General features: G+C 38.5%; 4 protein-coding genes across 4 annotated transcripts; 2 read left to right on the forward strand and 2 right to left on the reverse strand.

The window, feature by feature from the left end:
* Nucleotides 1-3,461: 3,461 nt before the first annotated feature.
* Nucleotides 3,462-7,210, forward strand: GCK72_017605 (uncharacterized protein; the record flags this gene model as incomplete). Its single annotated transcript, XM_003112576.2, has 6 exons — nucleotides 3,462-3,737; nucleotides 4,492-4,632; nucleotides 4,995-5,048; nucleotides 5,101-5,193; nucleotides 5,770-6,719; nucleotides 6,766-7,210. 6 exons carry the CDS (start codon nucleotides 3,462-3,464, stop codon nucleotides 7,208-7,210), a joined length of 1,959 nt encoding a protein of 652 aa, XP_003112624.2.
* On the reverse strand, nucleotides 5,752-7,075 carry GCK72_017606 (uncharacterized protein; the record flags this gene model as incomplete). The annotated part of the gene is made up of 4 exons (XM_053732162.1): nucleotides 5,752-6,173; nucleotides 6,438-6,689; nucleotides 6,736-6,844; nucleotides 6,908-7,075. The coding sequence occupies 4 exons, from the start codon at nucleotides 7,073-7,075 to the stop codon at nucleotides 5,752-5,754; spliced, it is 951 nt and encodes a 316-aa protein (XP_053581075.1).
* A 3,599-nt stretch (nucleotides 7,211-10,809) lies between the features above and the next one.
* GCK72_017607 (uncharacterized protein) lies at nucleotides 10,810-13,690 on the forward strand (the record flags this gene model as incomplete). Its single annotated transcript, XM_003112679.2, has 6 exons — nucleotides 10,810-11,005; nucleotides 11,903-11,984; nucleotides 12,032-12,263; nucleotides 12,308-12,508; nucleotides 12,557-13,322; nucleotides 13,497-13,690. The coding sequence occupies 6 exons, from the start codon at nucleotides 10,810-10,812 to the stop codon at nucleotides 13,688-13,690; spliced, it is 1,671 nt and encodes a 556-aa protein (XP_003112727.2).
* GCK72_017608 (uncharacterized protein) lies at nucleotides 12,922-15,802 on the reverse strand (the record flags this gene model as incomplete). Its single annotated transcript, XM_053732163.1, has 3 exons — nucleotides 12,922-13,117; nucleotides 14,700-15,581; nucleotides 15,630-15,802. The coding sequence occupies 3 exons, from the start codon at nucleotides 15,800-15,802 to the stop codon at nucleotides 12,922-12,924; spliced, it is 1,251 nt and encodes a 416-aa protein (XP_053581076.1).
* Between the last annotated feature and the right edge of the window lie 43 nt (nucleotides 15,803-15,845).

Raw genomic sequence — 15,845 nt, forward strand, 5'->3', positions numbered from 1 at the left:
GTTTTTTTCAGAGATTTGTGCATTCCCAGTTTTCACTTTTCGTTTTTCTTGCTGTTTCAGTCAGTAGTCTTTAAATGCCTATATCTCTGTAACTATACAAGTTATAAAAAAGTTGTCCACTACAAAAACATTAGACATGAATCTGCCTATAATTAATTTGTTACCAACTTCTTTCTTTTTTCCTCGTTTCTGAGATGATTCGGTAGTTGTCCAAATGTTATGAGCATTTTCGGTTGTCTGTCTTTGAGGACACTCATCTCCAAAACTAGAATAGCTATCAAAAAGTGGCCAACTACTAAAATACTCATAATAACATTTTTTACACCTTGTTAGTTTACACTTTTATTTTAACTTTTCTCATTTACGAGTTGCGCCTATTTTTGTTCGTATTCTTCATTTTTCCTGGTGGTGTTTCAGAAGTTTCTCTTCGAAGGACTCTATCTCAAAAACCATGAGAGTTACCGAAAAGTTGTCAACTACAAAATTGAAACTCTAATTTTTTTCTATAACAATCTTATAAATTCAAACGTGTTTGAACGGTTCCTGATACCTTGACGGTCCCTACAATTTCTCTGATTTTCAACTCCGTATTCTGAGAACTCTTCCAGTCCTAACTCTTTCTATGCAATCCTCTTATATTTTTGTATGTATATAACTATAACACCAATCCGGATGACATTAATCTAAGATTCCTCGATTCTAAGAACCCGAAACATTAATCTGTCGGTTTAATTTGTGCGAAAAAACACTTGAAGTTTTCAAAATTTTCATCGCTTTTTTCAGCTTCCTGGTTGATTTCGGGAATTCTGACACTTGTTATCGTCTCTGAAAAAACACAAAAACTCAAAGATTAGATGACTCAGGCTGTCATTTGTATTATATCTTGATGATTATTAAGTCTTCGTCAGAAAAAGTATCGTCTGGAGAAAATAAACCATTCAGTTCACTTTTCCGTATTCTAGCCACTCATTATTTTTCTATTGAACTTTAGAAAATAAATGTTGTTTTCAGCTTTTTCAGAAAAAAGTTCAATAGTTCTAAGTGATTCACATATCCAAATCATGTGCATAGAATCTAATGAGTTGTCATTCAACCGGAACCCAGAAGATTCAATACATTCAAAAGAGGTCAAAGAGCTCTTCCATTAGGTTAAGCTGCTTTCATGCTTCCCATGTCGTATGCTGAGAGAGAATAAGCTCTAACTCTTTTCCAAGAAAAGGGCTCTTTGAACTCTTGTTTCCTCCCTTCCTGAGAGTTGTTTTCTATGACCGCTTTGTCCCCCTCTATCTCTCTTCTGAATCCCGAAAACTTGAAATTTAATTTCCTGCTTCTTCAACTTTTTGATCATTGATTTTCTTTTTGGGTTGTTTTCAGATTTCTTCAGTTTTTTCCAGAAAAGTCTAGAAGTTATCATAGTGGCGAAAACAAGATTTGACTACATTGTTTTTCCGGTTGAAATTGAGAAAAATGAGGGATGTAGAATTTGTATCGTAGCACCACATGGCGTCTGTGAGTGCGCTCTATTCAGACTACAGTAAGATGAGGAACCGGGGAAATTCGAATTTTCGAGTGATTTTAAGACACATATTTATTCGATAAGTCAATAAGGTTCCAGATTTAGTAAATGCTCTCAAAATCTCCACATTTTTCATAATAACCTGCTAAAATTAGTACATATTCTGATTCTCCATTTATCATTTAGTATTTCAGCCAATTTTCAGAAAACTAGAACGAGTCATAACTTTTCCAGAAGAACGCATCTTCTCCGCGTTCATCATCTACAGTACCCTTCTGGCCTTTCCGAAATTTCTAAATTTCAGACAAATTCCCCCGAAACTCCCCTTTAAAATATGTATTACGCTTCCCCCATCATTTTCATCTCATTTCGAGCATATCTGCCGAAAAACACGAAGGGCTCCTGATGATGATGATGATGAATCTAGAGGGGCAAACACATATATCCAAGAGAGCACATCTTCTTCTTCTTCCCTCTTTTTCCATTTTTCTCTATGTGTCATTCATTTGATTATCTCTTCACTTGCTCTGACTGGAAACGAGGCAGAAAAACGGAGGGGACGACAAGAAGCATGTGAGTTGGGCAGAGACTCGATCTCCTCGGAATGTCCACTCTCTCGTCAACGTATTCAGGAGAAAAGAAAAAGACGACGTCATCTAGAAAGAGAGAAGACTCATGAGATCTCTTCTCTCTCTGTGTGTGCGTGAGTGTGCTCGTCGAACCGGAGCCGCCGCGCTCAGATCCTTTCTCTCGTCGGATCGATAAGATGCTGCCTCTGGAGTCGACGGACGACGGCTCCATCGTATCGATCAGTGCGGGCACGCGTGTGCGCGTGAGCACAGCTTTCGCCCCCACCACCTCTTCATCGTCGTCTCCTTTTTTTCTGCTTCTTCTTCTTCTTTTTCTTCTTCTTTTCCCTTCGCTCTGTCCCGCTGTCCGCACCGCCCACTTTTTCAGCATCGCTCTGACGGCTCAACCAAGACACTGACAGCTTCTTTTCCGTTGCTGCCCGAGTTTTTGCTCGAGCTGAGCGCCAAAAAAAGAAAAAAGATTTTGGCATTTCCGTTTTTCAACCATGTCATTATGAATTAGATGAATGTGTTTTGTTTTGGAAATGACAACTCACTCTTGTCCTTTTACTGCTCATTTTCATTCTGAACTCGCTTGACGATAACGACGTCACGTCTTTTGACGATAAATTAGAAGCAGTTCCGGGTAGAGACATTCTGACATACATACTCTTTTTCTCCCTGTGCTCTTTCTTTTCAGCGGAAATGAAAAAAGGGATTCATATTTTCCTTTTATCGAAATTGGATTAGAATGAATCATGGAATACAGTAAGCTTCGGTGTCTAGTGAAGAGCATTGAATTGACCTTCTGAATCTTTTTGAGATGAGTAGATCTAACATTGCAAGACTCAAAAAGCTTAAATTTTGCGGATTCCGAATCTTTTCTCAGATTCTGTTTAGGATTCAAATGAACCAAGATACAAAGTTTTTCTTTGTTATTTCTTGAAAAATTGGAAATCCCACGGTTTTTGAGATTTTTGAAAAATAATATAATTAGAAAGCTGAAAATGTGCGAATTCTGATGATGTTTCCAAATTCCTTTTAATATCAAAATAAGCAGAGATACGGTGACTCGCATATCGACCAATTTTTACTCAATTAAAATTCCGAAAACGTCTTTCTCGTTCCTTCCGCATTTCATACTCTTATAATCAGCATATTCAAGGAGAATGACAAAACATTGATGCCTTCAGGTTTCTAGAACTGATAAATATCTGTCATAACTTACCCTTTCTAGACCCATTCAACGTGCGTCGTTCAGAACACATCGTTCAGACAAAAAAACAGCTTGACTCCAATGACTCATTATCGTGTTCTTGCTCTCTTCTCACTCTTTTTCCTCCACTTTCTCTATTCTCAACTAAATCATTCCAGGTATGAAAAACACACATGTCGACCTAATATGTGTGTTCCTGTCGATTATAATCGGCATCGGTGAGGCGGTCGACGTCTACACCAACCATTTCCATGTTCATTTAAAAGAGGGAGGTGGACTGGAGGATGCGCATCGGATAGCCAAACGACACGGATTCATCAATCGAGGACAAGTTGCCGGAAGTGATAATGAGTTTCATTTCGTGCAGCCCGCTCTCGTTCATGCACGCACCAGAAGATCCACTGGTCATCATGCCAAGCTTCACAATGATGACGAGGTAAGAGGACACGGGTTACTGTAGGTGAAGGTGTTTCTATTTTTGATTTTGTATTAATATAATTTCATTTATGCTCCCATTGTATTACCTACTCCAATGAGAAAGGGAGAGTGTAGAGACTTCTCTGCACTCTATCATCTGAATTACTTTACTATAAAATCCCATATCTCCAAAACTGTAATAGCTATCAAAAAGTCAATAACTACAATAATAATTAAAGTGTTAGTTCCAACATTTTGGTAGTTGATCACTTTTTGATAACTGTGCTAGTTTTTCAGATAAAGCAGGCGAAAGTTTGGTGAGATGGTGCGGTAAAATCTTGAATGCACTTATTTCAAAGAGGCATGCCTCAAAAACTAAAAGAGATATCAAAAAGTTGTTAACTACAGAAATCATTTGAATAAAATTCTTTATATTTCAATAGTTGACAACTTTTTGACAACTACTCTGGTCTTTGAGTTATAATTCTTTAAAGTTGAGCCAAAAAATCTCGATCCTCCTTTCCTTTTTTCGATAAATTCCAGATAATTATCAGTCACTCTATTTTCCAGACTTTTTCATAATCTTTTTTGAATTCTAAGAATCACATTCAGAACAGTTTTAATCCTATTACCAGATCACAAACCACTAGATATCTGTCCGAATCCAATCGGAAAAATGTTCTAGTTGGTCATCTAAAGTAATGTTATATTCTCTCCCTTTATTGACGTCATCCATTTACTTTTCCACCTTTTTTCCATCATTGGATATTCAGGTGCTTCATGTCGAGCAGCTGAAAGGATACACCCGCACAAAACGAGGATACCGTCCATTGGAACAACGTCTTGAGTCTCAGATCGACTTCACATCAGTCATGTCGCCATCGGATCCACTCTACGGATATCAATGGTACCTGGTAAGTTGGAATATTCTAGAAGTCTCATAGCCTTCGTGACGCACTTCTGAATACATGCATTAGATAATTAGAAGAGGGAGAAGAAAACAAGGGAGAGTTACCTAAAAAGGGGGAATGCAATAACTCTTGAGTGGTATCTTGAAATGCACGAAAACTCATAAAACATGCAGAACAAGTCTCCCCTATTGACGTTTTTTCTCTCATCGCTTCTCCCATAAATTAGGGTCCTTTTTCCCGTTTCCCTCCTTTTTTGGTTTTCCTGCCCTGAGGCCCTCATCAGGATTTCCTTTCGTCTCGCTTCGCTCTGTAAATAATTCATGAGATAACTCCTCGTCATGCAATGCAATAGAACAATTTTTCAGAAAAACACTGGACAAGCTGGAGGAAAAGCCCGTTTGGACTTGAATGTGGAAAGGGTAATTGCTAATTGGAGGGGACTGGAAAAGAGAGAAAACAAAAATAATTTAGGCCTGGGCAATGGGATTCACTGGAAAGAACATCACAACAGCAATCATGGATGACGGAGTGGATTACATGCATCCGGATATTAAGAACAACTTTGTGAGTAGAGAGAGATATCGGATTACAGATGTGACATTAAGACTTGTTTTTAGTAAAATAACTAGTTATAAGCTTCAGAAGCCATACGTTTTTTGGTTGACTGAATTTAAAAAATATCATTTTTTTTGAATGTCAAAACACAACGATTTTGAACAATTTTGATCTACTAAGTGTTGTAGAAGAGAAAGAGAGTGTGCAGAGAAGTCAGAAACTCTAGCTTCTCTGCCGTCTCTCACACTTCTCGTCAATTATGTCGCTTGTTTTCGAAAGCGCATAGCTCAAAAGCAAAAAGATTTGCCAAAAAGTTGTCAACTGCAAAAATATTTTACACATTTGAATCTCTATCTTCTAGCGTTCACTACAACCACCTTGATCGTTTCCTTTGAAAACGTATATCTCAAAAGTTAAAAAGCTGTCCGAATGTTGTAAACTACAATATTATAAAAATGTGAATCTTCATTTTCGCAATAAACAAGTTTTTGCTAGCATTGTTAGTTTTGGAGATACGACGGTTTCAAGCGAGCAGTTGTTTTTCTACTGACTTTTCGGACAATTCCCTCATCTCAATCTTTCCAGAATGCCGAAGCATCGTACGACTTCTCTTCCAACGATCCATTCCCATATCCAAGATACACTGATGACTGGTTCAATTCCCACGGAACTCGCTGTGCCGGAGAAATCGTTGCCGCTCGCGACAACGGAGTCTGCGGTGTCGGAGTCGCCTACGACGGAAAGGTCGCAGGAATCCGGATGCTTGACCAGCCGTACATGACCGATCTCATTGAAGCCAACTCGATGGGACACGAGCCAAACAAGATCCACATCTACTCGGCCTCCTGGGGTCCAACTGATGATGGAAAGACTGTTGATGGACCACGTAACGCCACAATGCGAGCAATCGTGAAAGGTGTCAACGAGGGACGTAACGGACTTGGATCCATCTTCGTTTGGGCAAGTGGAGACGGAGGAGAGGATGATGACTGTAATTGTGATGGATATGCTGCAAGTATGTGGACTATCTCCATCAACTCAGCCATCAACAGCGGAGAAAACGCTCACTACGACGAATCCTGCTCCTCGACTCTCGCTTCAACCTTCTCCAATGGAGGACGTAACCCAGAAACCGGAGTCGCCACCACTGATTTGTATGGAAGATGCACCCGCTCTCACTCTGGAACATCCGCCGCTGCTCCTGAAGCCGCCGGAGTGTTTGCTCTTGCTCTCGAAGCAAATCCGTCGCTCACCTGGAGAGATCTTCAACACTTGACCGTCTTGACTTCCAGCCGTAACTCTCTTTTCGATGGACGATGCCGTGAACTCCCATCCCTCGGAATCAAGGACAACCACAGAGATTCTCATGGAAACTGCTCTCATTTCGAGTGGCAAATGAACGGAGTCGGACTCGAGTACAACCATCTCTTCGGATTCGGAGTTTTGGATGCTGCTGAAATGGTTATGTTGGCTATGGCATGGAAGACCGCCCCACCACGTTATCACTGCACTGCTGGACTTATTGACACTCCACAGTAAGTTTTAATTCACTTTTAAAGATATAAATCATTATTTTTCCAGTGAGATCCCTGCCGATGGAAACCTGATCCTCGAAATCGAGACCGATGGATGCGTTGGAACCCAATACGAAGTCCGTTACCTGGAACACGTTCAAGCCGTTGTCTCATTCAACTCGACTCGTCGTGGAGACACCACTCTCTACCTGATCTCTCCAATGGGAACCCGCACCATGATTCTCTCCAGAAGACCAAAGGATGACGACTCGAAGGACGGATTCACCAACTGGCCATTCATGACCACCCACACCTGGGGAGAGAACCCAACCGGAAAGTGGACCCTCGTCGCCAGATTCCAAGGACCAGGAGATCATGCTGGAACCCTGAAGAAGTTCGAGTTGATGTTGCACGGAACACGCGAGGCCCCCTACAACCTTATCGAGCCAATCGTTGGCCAGACCAACAAGAAGCTCGACACTGTTCAGAAAGCCCACAAACGAAGCCACTAATTCTTGTACAATTCTCCCTTTTCCCCCTCTCTTCTTCTTTCTTCCATTTTCTCTTCTCTAAATTAGTTAAAAATGAAACAGATCATCGATATCATCCCAGTCGACCCTCCCATCCGGTGATCCGTATTGTTATAGTCGCTTCCGGGTGCCGCATTCAAAAGATTTACAGATTTCTATTTTGTAAGTATATTCCATCTAAAGTTGTCGTCCCACCCCTTTTCCCCCGTCTATTTCTTCTCTTTCCCTTCATATTTTATTGTCAGTTTTCGACCCGATCATCACATCACAATTGTTAAATGAGCTGAGCCACACACACACACAAAAAAATAACGACAGACACAAACACACCATCCAAAAAAAATCCATCATCATCTAGAAAGAATAACGAAAAGAGCCCTTTTGTCTTCTAATCATCATTTTCTTTTTCACTCAACATCCATTCATTCGCAATGCAATCCCCCTGCGCGTGCACAAGTCGAACCATCCCATCCCCCAAATCAACAACAACCCACAATAAATCGTTCGGAATTGTTATTAAATAATGCAAATAGTTTGAAAAAGAAGGCTTTTTGTCTGCTTCTTCTCAACATGATTCATCGTTCTTTTTTTAGAGAATTGGAATTCATCAGACCACATTTATTTAAGAATGACGCTATCTGGAGACCCGGTACCAGGTGCAAAGGTCGGGAGACAGAAATTCTAATGTGCAATTTTTGTTGGATACATCTGTTGGATGGTAACAGAGGGTGTCTGGTAGGAAACACGTGCTGGGGCCGTTTGAAAAATCCAATTTCTGCAGCTGGACAGCTTCAAAACCAGTTGCTTGTTTTCTGTTCCCAGACTGCTCAAACCGTATATAATGAAATAGTCTTGTGTCTTTTCTGGATTTATTAAAAGTATCAAAGCTTTCGTAAGATAATCATTTGAAAATACCATCAGATGTAGGTGAATTTTAATGCTAAAAACTGAAAATAGATTCTGAATTTGAAGATCTTCAGTTTTCCAAAGAACCCTGTCATTCCCAAAAGGTGCGAGTAACAAAATTCTACTTGAGAGCGATACTATACCGCCCAAACAGTTACCAACTTTTGTTATTCCCTCGAGAACGTATCATAGTTTCATGTTATAAATCTTGCAATGAGGGTAGATTCGAGTGGGATATTACTTCACTGATTCATAACTTGTGCCATAGGTCTCATCCCATGAAGTTGTCATCTATGGCGAACAAATTCTAGATGTAATCTACATAAAGTTTTCAATTTGACTCTGATGTCTCCTACATTATTTTGGATCTTACTGTAATTTCAAATGGATATTCCTAACAGACCTTTCCCTTTCTTGTTGTGGTGTCTCGAAAAACTCAAAATTTCGATTCAGAATCCTTGCTGTTATTGTTAAAACTTTCTAAAGAATTCCATCAAAGTTTAACAAGAAGTTGCACAATTGTGAGTTGGCTCTTTCAGCTTTTTTGCTATAATAATTTCGATTTAAAAGCGGCCTCAAATTGGAGTAAAATGTGTTAAAGTCGTCACCTTGACCTCCGAGATTTTACGATTTTGTTTATTATTTACTTGTTTTTTTCCCTAGAGCAGACATATATTGTCACATGTAGGCATTTTCACACTTTTTATCACAGTTTTGGTAAATAAATATATTCAAAAAAGGTACTTAAAATTGTTTTCAATAGAATTGTACAGTAAAGATCAAAATGATTCAGCATTTATAAAACAGTGGAGTTAGGCGAAGATTGGAACTTTGTTATGATTAGAGCGCACTTACCACCCTCCTTTCTCTCAAATACATAATGAAAAACCATTTTTCTAGATGTTTCAACCATTCTTGTTTATAAAAATAACTTCCTACTTCCTTGTTTCACTTTTCAAAACTATCAAACCATTTGTTTTCATTCCCTCTATCAATTTCTAGTTCTTCCAACCCCACCCCATTTGATTTTTGTCCAAAAAAGGATGACCGAATCCATCTCTCTTTCCATGCCATCAGTAGTCGTCAGACGAAATGATACGCCGTCTATTTGTCCCTCGTTTTCTCTTTCTCTACAACAACGGCATTATCACATTTGTATACAGACACACGGAGAAAAATGATCATTTCAATTCTTCCTGTATTTTCTTATTTCTTCTAGTTCTTCCTACTTTTTTCCGTCTCATACGAATGATTTCATTCCTTCCTTCTTTCATTCAAAAACTTCATTCATTCAAAACGAACACACCTTCTCTCACTTTTTTGACATTTTCTGTCAATTCCACCCTGGCAAATTGCCAATTACCTCCATTAGTCACATCCATAAATCGTCTTTTCCTCTTCATATCTATCTCCTCACTCAATAAAATCTTCATTGATCAACCCCTCATATGATATCATCTTTTCCTCCCGGGTATCATCTTTTCTTTTGAATTTTGTTAATTCGAACTTCTTCGTCAAACTAATTATAAGGACAAATAGTTCCACATAGTCAGAATAATTGTTTTTTCAACCGCCGACCGAAAAACACGAAATGACTAGAATCCTGCCAAACAAAACATATTAATCCGTCTATCTACATGTTTGTTTGATTCTCTTTTTTTTCGTATTTACTTTGCTTCTAGTAGTAAACGAGACTGTTGTTTTTAGGAAAATTGAAACGCAGGTTTTTGATTTGGAAGAACATTTTGAAATTGAGGAAGAAAAGTTAGATAGAGAAGAAGAGTAGTTTTGCGGGTTATCTTTTGAAAATGTTCACAAAAAACCTATTCAGAAAGTGAGCTCTCTATTAGCACCCACCTCTTCTTACAAGCACGGGTCATCGAAAACGAGAGAGTATCGAAGAGAGACGCAGAGTTTTTTTTTCTCGCATCGGCACAGATTTTCACAGTTTTTCCTCAATCTTCGCATTTTTTTAAAAATATTTTTTCTTTGTAAAACTGCTAAAAATAGTAAAAATAGACAAAAAAAGTTTGGAAATTCTCTAATATCAAGAGAAAAATCTCCAAGAATTTCCATTTTTCAAAGAAAATTACTTTTAAATATTTATTCGAAAACATTTTGAATCGATTTTAGCATTTTTATTCCGAAAACCGGTCCGGAAAAACTGTCAACACCGGTAAAATGCTGGGTGATTCAACTCTCTGCAGCCACTACAGTAACCAACTCTCTTCTGTATTCCGCATCTGAAAAACGCAAAAGTTTCCGAAAACACTTCACGTTTAAAACATTTTTCACGTGACTTTTTCAAAAGATGAACTAAGAAAAGGTTTCATACGTTCACGTATCGCCACGTGGCTGCCACAACAGGAAAAAAATAAAATTGAAAAAAAACATTTGTCATTCACTTTTTTCTCTCTTTCTCCCTCCCTTTTCCCCTGTATTTCTCCAGTTTCCAAAAAAATTCAAACATCCAAAAATTCATATCTATTCCAAAAAAGTTCCTGTAGTGGGTGTCAGTCACCTCTCCATCCACTTTACATACAATACACAATTCCCAGTAATTTGCATATTCTCTTTCGAGTTCCGTGCGAAAATGTGTTGAGTCTCCGTGTCGATTTCCTCTTTGCCACCGTTCTCGCCTTCAAAAACTTCCTTGATTTTACAGTAATTCCATCATGGATTACCCTTACCCTGAGAAGAAGGTGGAAGTGAGGAAGCAAACGGCTCAACGACCGTTTCTCAGAGCGAGAGATACACCTCCGCTCGCAATTGCTCTTCTTTATGGATTCCAGCAAGTGATGGTCTGCGTCTCCGCATTGCTTACAGTACCCATCATTATGGCTGATTCGTTGTGTCCAGGAGAGGATATTGGTGAGTTGTTCGTTTTTTTTGTTGGGAGCACACAAGGCTTGGTTTCATTTTTTTCGAGCTTTTTTTTCGAAAAGTTTCACAAAGTATCAGCAAAGTTCATATAGAAGCTGTCCTCAAAAATAATAAAAATATGAGAGATAGAGAGACAGAACTCGCAGAGAAATCAAACACTCTCTTTTCACTGTTGAAATTTCATTGAATTATATTTGACAGCTCATATCTCAAAAACTCTGAGAGCTATAAAAAAGTTGTCAACTAGGAAATCGTTTATCAAATCTTGTTGGTGGTTTTTGCAGTTAACAACTTTTTAGAGACTCTTGTGGTTTTTGAGATATGCAGATTCAAAGAGCGCACCGCAACCCTCTTGTTCCTGTCTTCTCTTTTCCAGCTAGCTCGTCTTGAGATCATAATAACTCAAAAACTATAAGTGATATCGAAAAGTTGACAACTTCAAATTTTTAAATTAACTTCTGATACTTATTTTTGTAATTAATAACTTTTATATAGTACTTGTATTTTTCGAGTTATGTGTCTTCAAAAAACGCATCGCGAATCTTAAGTGATAATGTCCTGTCACAGTTCTCTCGGTTTGATATTGTCATATTTCAAAAACTATGAAAGTTGATTGAAAGCTGTTAACTATATAATTGTAAATCAAGTTTCGTTGATGCTTTTTGACAACTTTTGAATAGCTTTTTTCATTTTCGAGATACGTGGCCTAAAAGATTAGTTACCAGAAAACTGAGAGAATGAGAAGGCGCAGAAAAGCTAGATTTTCTGAATAATTTTCTCAAACCTCAAAATATTTCAAAGTGAAAAGCAATTCTGTTAGTTTAAAATTCTTCTTTTGAAAAGTACAAATTTCGAAAAGTATTATCTTTAATTAGCTTTTTTCAGCCAAACTCCGCCAAGTACTCATCAGCTCCACATTTGTCAGCAGTGGAATTTCAACAATCATCCAGACACTCTTCGGAATGAGGTATCCAAATTTTTTGTTCTAATCATAGATTACAAATCAATTTTCAGGCTAGCTCTTCTCCAAGGAACAGCCTTCGCTTACGTCCCATCAGTCCAAGGATTCATGAGCCTTCCCGAAAATCTATGCAATGCCACCGAGCACGACCACGTGGATCCCTCTGTATACTATGCAAAACTGTGCATTCTTCAAGGATGTCTGATGGCGTCATCTCTGATTCCAATGTTCATCGGATGTACTGGACTAGTTGGAATGCTCACAAAGTTTATTGGACCATTGACAGTGAGTTTAATTTTTCCTAATTCTATTCTGAATCCTTTTTCCAGGTATCTCCACTGATGCTCCTTCTGGCTTTCAGTCAAACTGATTTGATGGTCACCCATATCAGCAAGCACTGGGTTGCTATTGTTCAAGCGGTCACTCTATTCGCCACAATTCTCTACCTTGCTGAAGTGAAAGTCCCAGTTCCTGGAATCAAAGATCGCAAATTCCATTGGTACAAAGTGAATATATTCGGACAATATCCAGTAAGCACTCTTTCCTTTTCATATCCAAATTTATTTTATTTATTTCAGTACCTCATCGCCATCTGCACCTCCTGGTTGTTCTGCATCGTTCTCACTGTTTTCGATTTGACTCCACCAGGGAGTGCTGCTCGTGTCGACAAGAACATCTCCCTTCAAGTCATCGAAAGTGCTTCTTGGCTCGAAGTACCGTACCCAGGGAAATTCGGAGCTCCACAATTCAACCTTGGCCTCTTCTTGCTCTTTTGTCTTTCCGCCATGACATCAGTATTCGAATCTGTTGGTGATTATCATGCAGCTGCCAGAGTCTCAGAAGAGCGTCCACCACCAAGTCATGCTATCAACAGAGGAATTCTCGCAGAAGGAATCGGATCCTTGATCTCAGGACTTCTTGGTCCAGGTGTTGGAATGACCACTCACACCGAAAACATCGGAGTGATTGGAGTAACTCGAGTGGCATCCAGATGGACGATGGTTATGGCTGGCCTCTTCCTCATCGTTCTCGGACTTCTCACCAAGATCGGAGCCCTTCTCTCCACCATTCCTGATCCTCTTGTCGGTGGAGTTCTCGCTTCTTCAATGGCAATGGTAGTCGGAGTTGCAGTTTCAAATCTTCAAACAGTCGACATGGCTCTTTCTCGTAATATGGGTGTCTTCGGATTCTCGATGATGTTTGGTATGATCGTGCCAAAGTATTTCACAAAGTTCCCAGTGGCAACAGGATGGTCATGGGCCAATGATATTCTCAATGTGTTGCTCCAGATGCCAATGTTCGTTGGAGCGCTGTGTGCTTGTATCCTGGATAACACTATCGGAGGTAAGGCTTGGAAAATTAGGAGCCTTGTTGAATTTGCTCCGCCTATCTTTGCGATGTAGAAGTTGTAGTTACTGCGAAAGTGGGAGGAGATTATGTTCCAAGATTTTCTACCTAAATAGAATATTTTAATAAACATATTGTCCTGCTCTCTGATCACCAGCTCTATGTTTCCAGGTGCAACACGAGAACAGCGAGGCCTCCGACCACGAGGAGAAATCTACGAAGGCGGAATCGACGAGTGCACCTACAGCTATCCGAAATGGGTGATGAACATCTTGAACCGTATTCCTGGAGTTCAATACATCCCGTGTATGCCAAAAGAAAAGAAGGGAACGAATCGTGTGAGCGGAGAGGAGATTCGTCTTTAAAATCTTCAATTTTTTATCCTTTTTGTATTGCCAATTATCTTATTCATATTTTGTATTATTGCCTATTTATAAGCCATTTGATTTGGATACTTTAATAATTTTGTGTGCGCATAACAAAACAAAAAATCAAAAATGTCAAGTTTTTCCTATTGCTGTTGAACTAAAAAAGTGAATTTTCTCATAAATTTTTCTTCTTTATACATTGTTTCCGCTCCACTTTCCCTTCTTTTTGTTTTATTAAAAACACCTTTCCTCTCATTCTTTTCTTCATTTTTGAGGAAAATTATGGTTTTCGAAGGAAGTTTCCGAAATTGTGATTATTTTGCACTGGAAAAAATTTCGCACTGAAAATTTTATCTTGCAAAGTTACAGTATGAATAATAAGGGTGAATAGTACTTTGTCGGGTTTGAAATAATCATGAGATGTACAAATAGGAAAGTCAAATTTTTGTAAAATGCAGGATTGCGTAAACAAGATAAGTGATTATAAATTACAACGAAATGCAATAGAAAACAAAGAAGAAATGAATGAAAGTTGTACCAAATCTGATTGAACTGAATTGGTTTCTTCAGAAACTACTGTAAAATCGTCTGCGTTTTAGACCTCGTTCAATGAAAATTTTGTGTATGATGGTGAATTGCGTTCAGCTTCACAACTTACCCAAAACATTCCAATGTGATTGTTTTGGACTAAAAATTCACCAATTGTTCCATCCGGACGACGTAGGCAATAGTGAATAATACGTTTGACTCCATCATTATCCTCATATATTTTTTCTTCCCGATGGACTTGAAGATTAGAATTTCTGTAAAATTATAGTTTCAGGGTAAGAGTGTCAAACGGACAGCCGCGGATTAACTAAATGTACAGAATTTCTGCACATCGATCTTCTGGTCTTGTACAAGTTCGCCTGAAGAAGCAAACATTTTCGATGGCTGGGAACTCCGATATATAATTGCCCCAGAGCCTGTTTGCCAGCATTGTTTCAGAGTGAAAAAAACACCATACCTTTCCATGAGTCTTAATGAATCGAAACATTCATCAATATCAATATCTTCACAATAATCTGTTATTATCATTTTCCATGGTGGTATCCATCCATCGTTCCAACTTTCGATAAACCATTTGAAATGAGTTTTGTTTAAAATTGAATTTGATAGACGAATAATAGATGATTTACATTTGAGGATCTGTTCAAAAATAATCCAATGAGAGTGATGAGCTTCAAAATAAATTGGATTGCGTTGCATATAAATAGGGTTGAATTTGAACTCCGGAGTAGGTTCCAATAGGAGCTGGAGCTTGTATCGAGCTTCTTGGCGGCAGAGAATTGAATCAACGACTTTATCATCTTCTGGTGTATTCAAACGCTTTCCAACCAATCTCAATGATTCTACAGCTCGTTCCGTTCCACGATTACGACAATAAAACTCAATAATGTCTTCGTTTTCCACTCTTGTGAATTCTTGGAAATGTAGTTCAATAGTGAGCAATGGCACGTTGAAAACATCAGATAGGTGGAGGATGAATGTGTACATAGTTGCCGTTTGACCTTCTTGTGACGTGAATAACTGGATAGACATCTCGGATATTGATTCGTTTTCCATTGGTACCCAGTTAAGTATAGGCACTTCTATGTAACCAGGTTTTGGGCTTTTTTGTTCGTTTTTTGGAAACATTGAAAGAAACTTTTGTAGAAAATTTCTTCGAGGTGGAGTGCTTATTTTGAAAACCCATTCAGTTTTCGGGTAATAATCAAACTTCAAACGAATCTCATTATTGGATGAAAACTTCAATACGAATTCTCTTGTCGACTTATAACATTGTAGTTGACTCCGTGTTGACTTACAGATCATTTTACTTTTCTTACTGCATAGTGAAATGGCAACTCTAAATTTAAAAATAAATGATTTGACATAATCTTATAATAAAACTCACAATTCAAATGGAGTTACCAATTTGAGAATTCGTTTCATAATAAGCATTGGTAGATGAAACAAAGGGAATTCAGAAGGCATTTCGTGTTGGTATTTGGTGGATGAGAGATGGAAGAGACTAGGAGGAAGAGGAGAGGATGGATTGAAGACAAAGAGGATTGGAGATGTTTGCATTCGATAGGTTTGTTGGTTTTGAGGTAATTGCTGGTTCATTAGA

This window comes from Caenorhabditis remanei, chromosome V (genome assembly GCF_010183535.1).
Source record: "Caenorhabditis remanei strain PX506 chromosome V, whole genome shotgun sequence".
Lineage (NCBI taxonomy): Eukaryota > Metazoa > Nematoda > Chromadorea > Rhabditida > Rhabditidae > Caenorhabditis > Caenorhabditis remanei.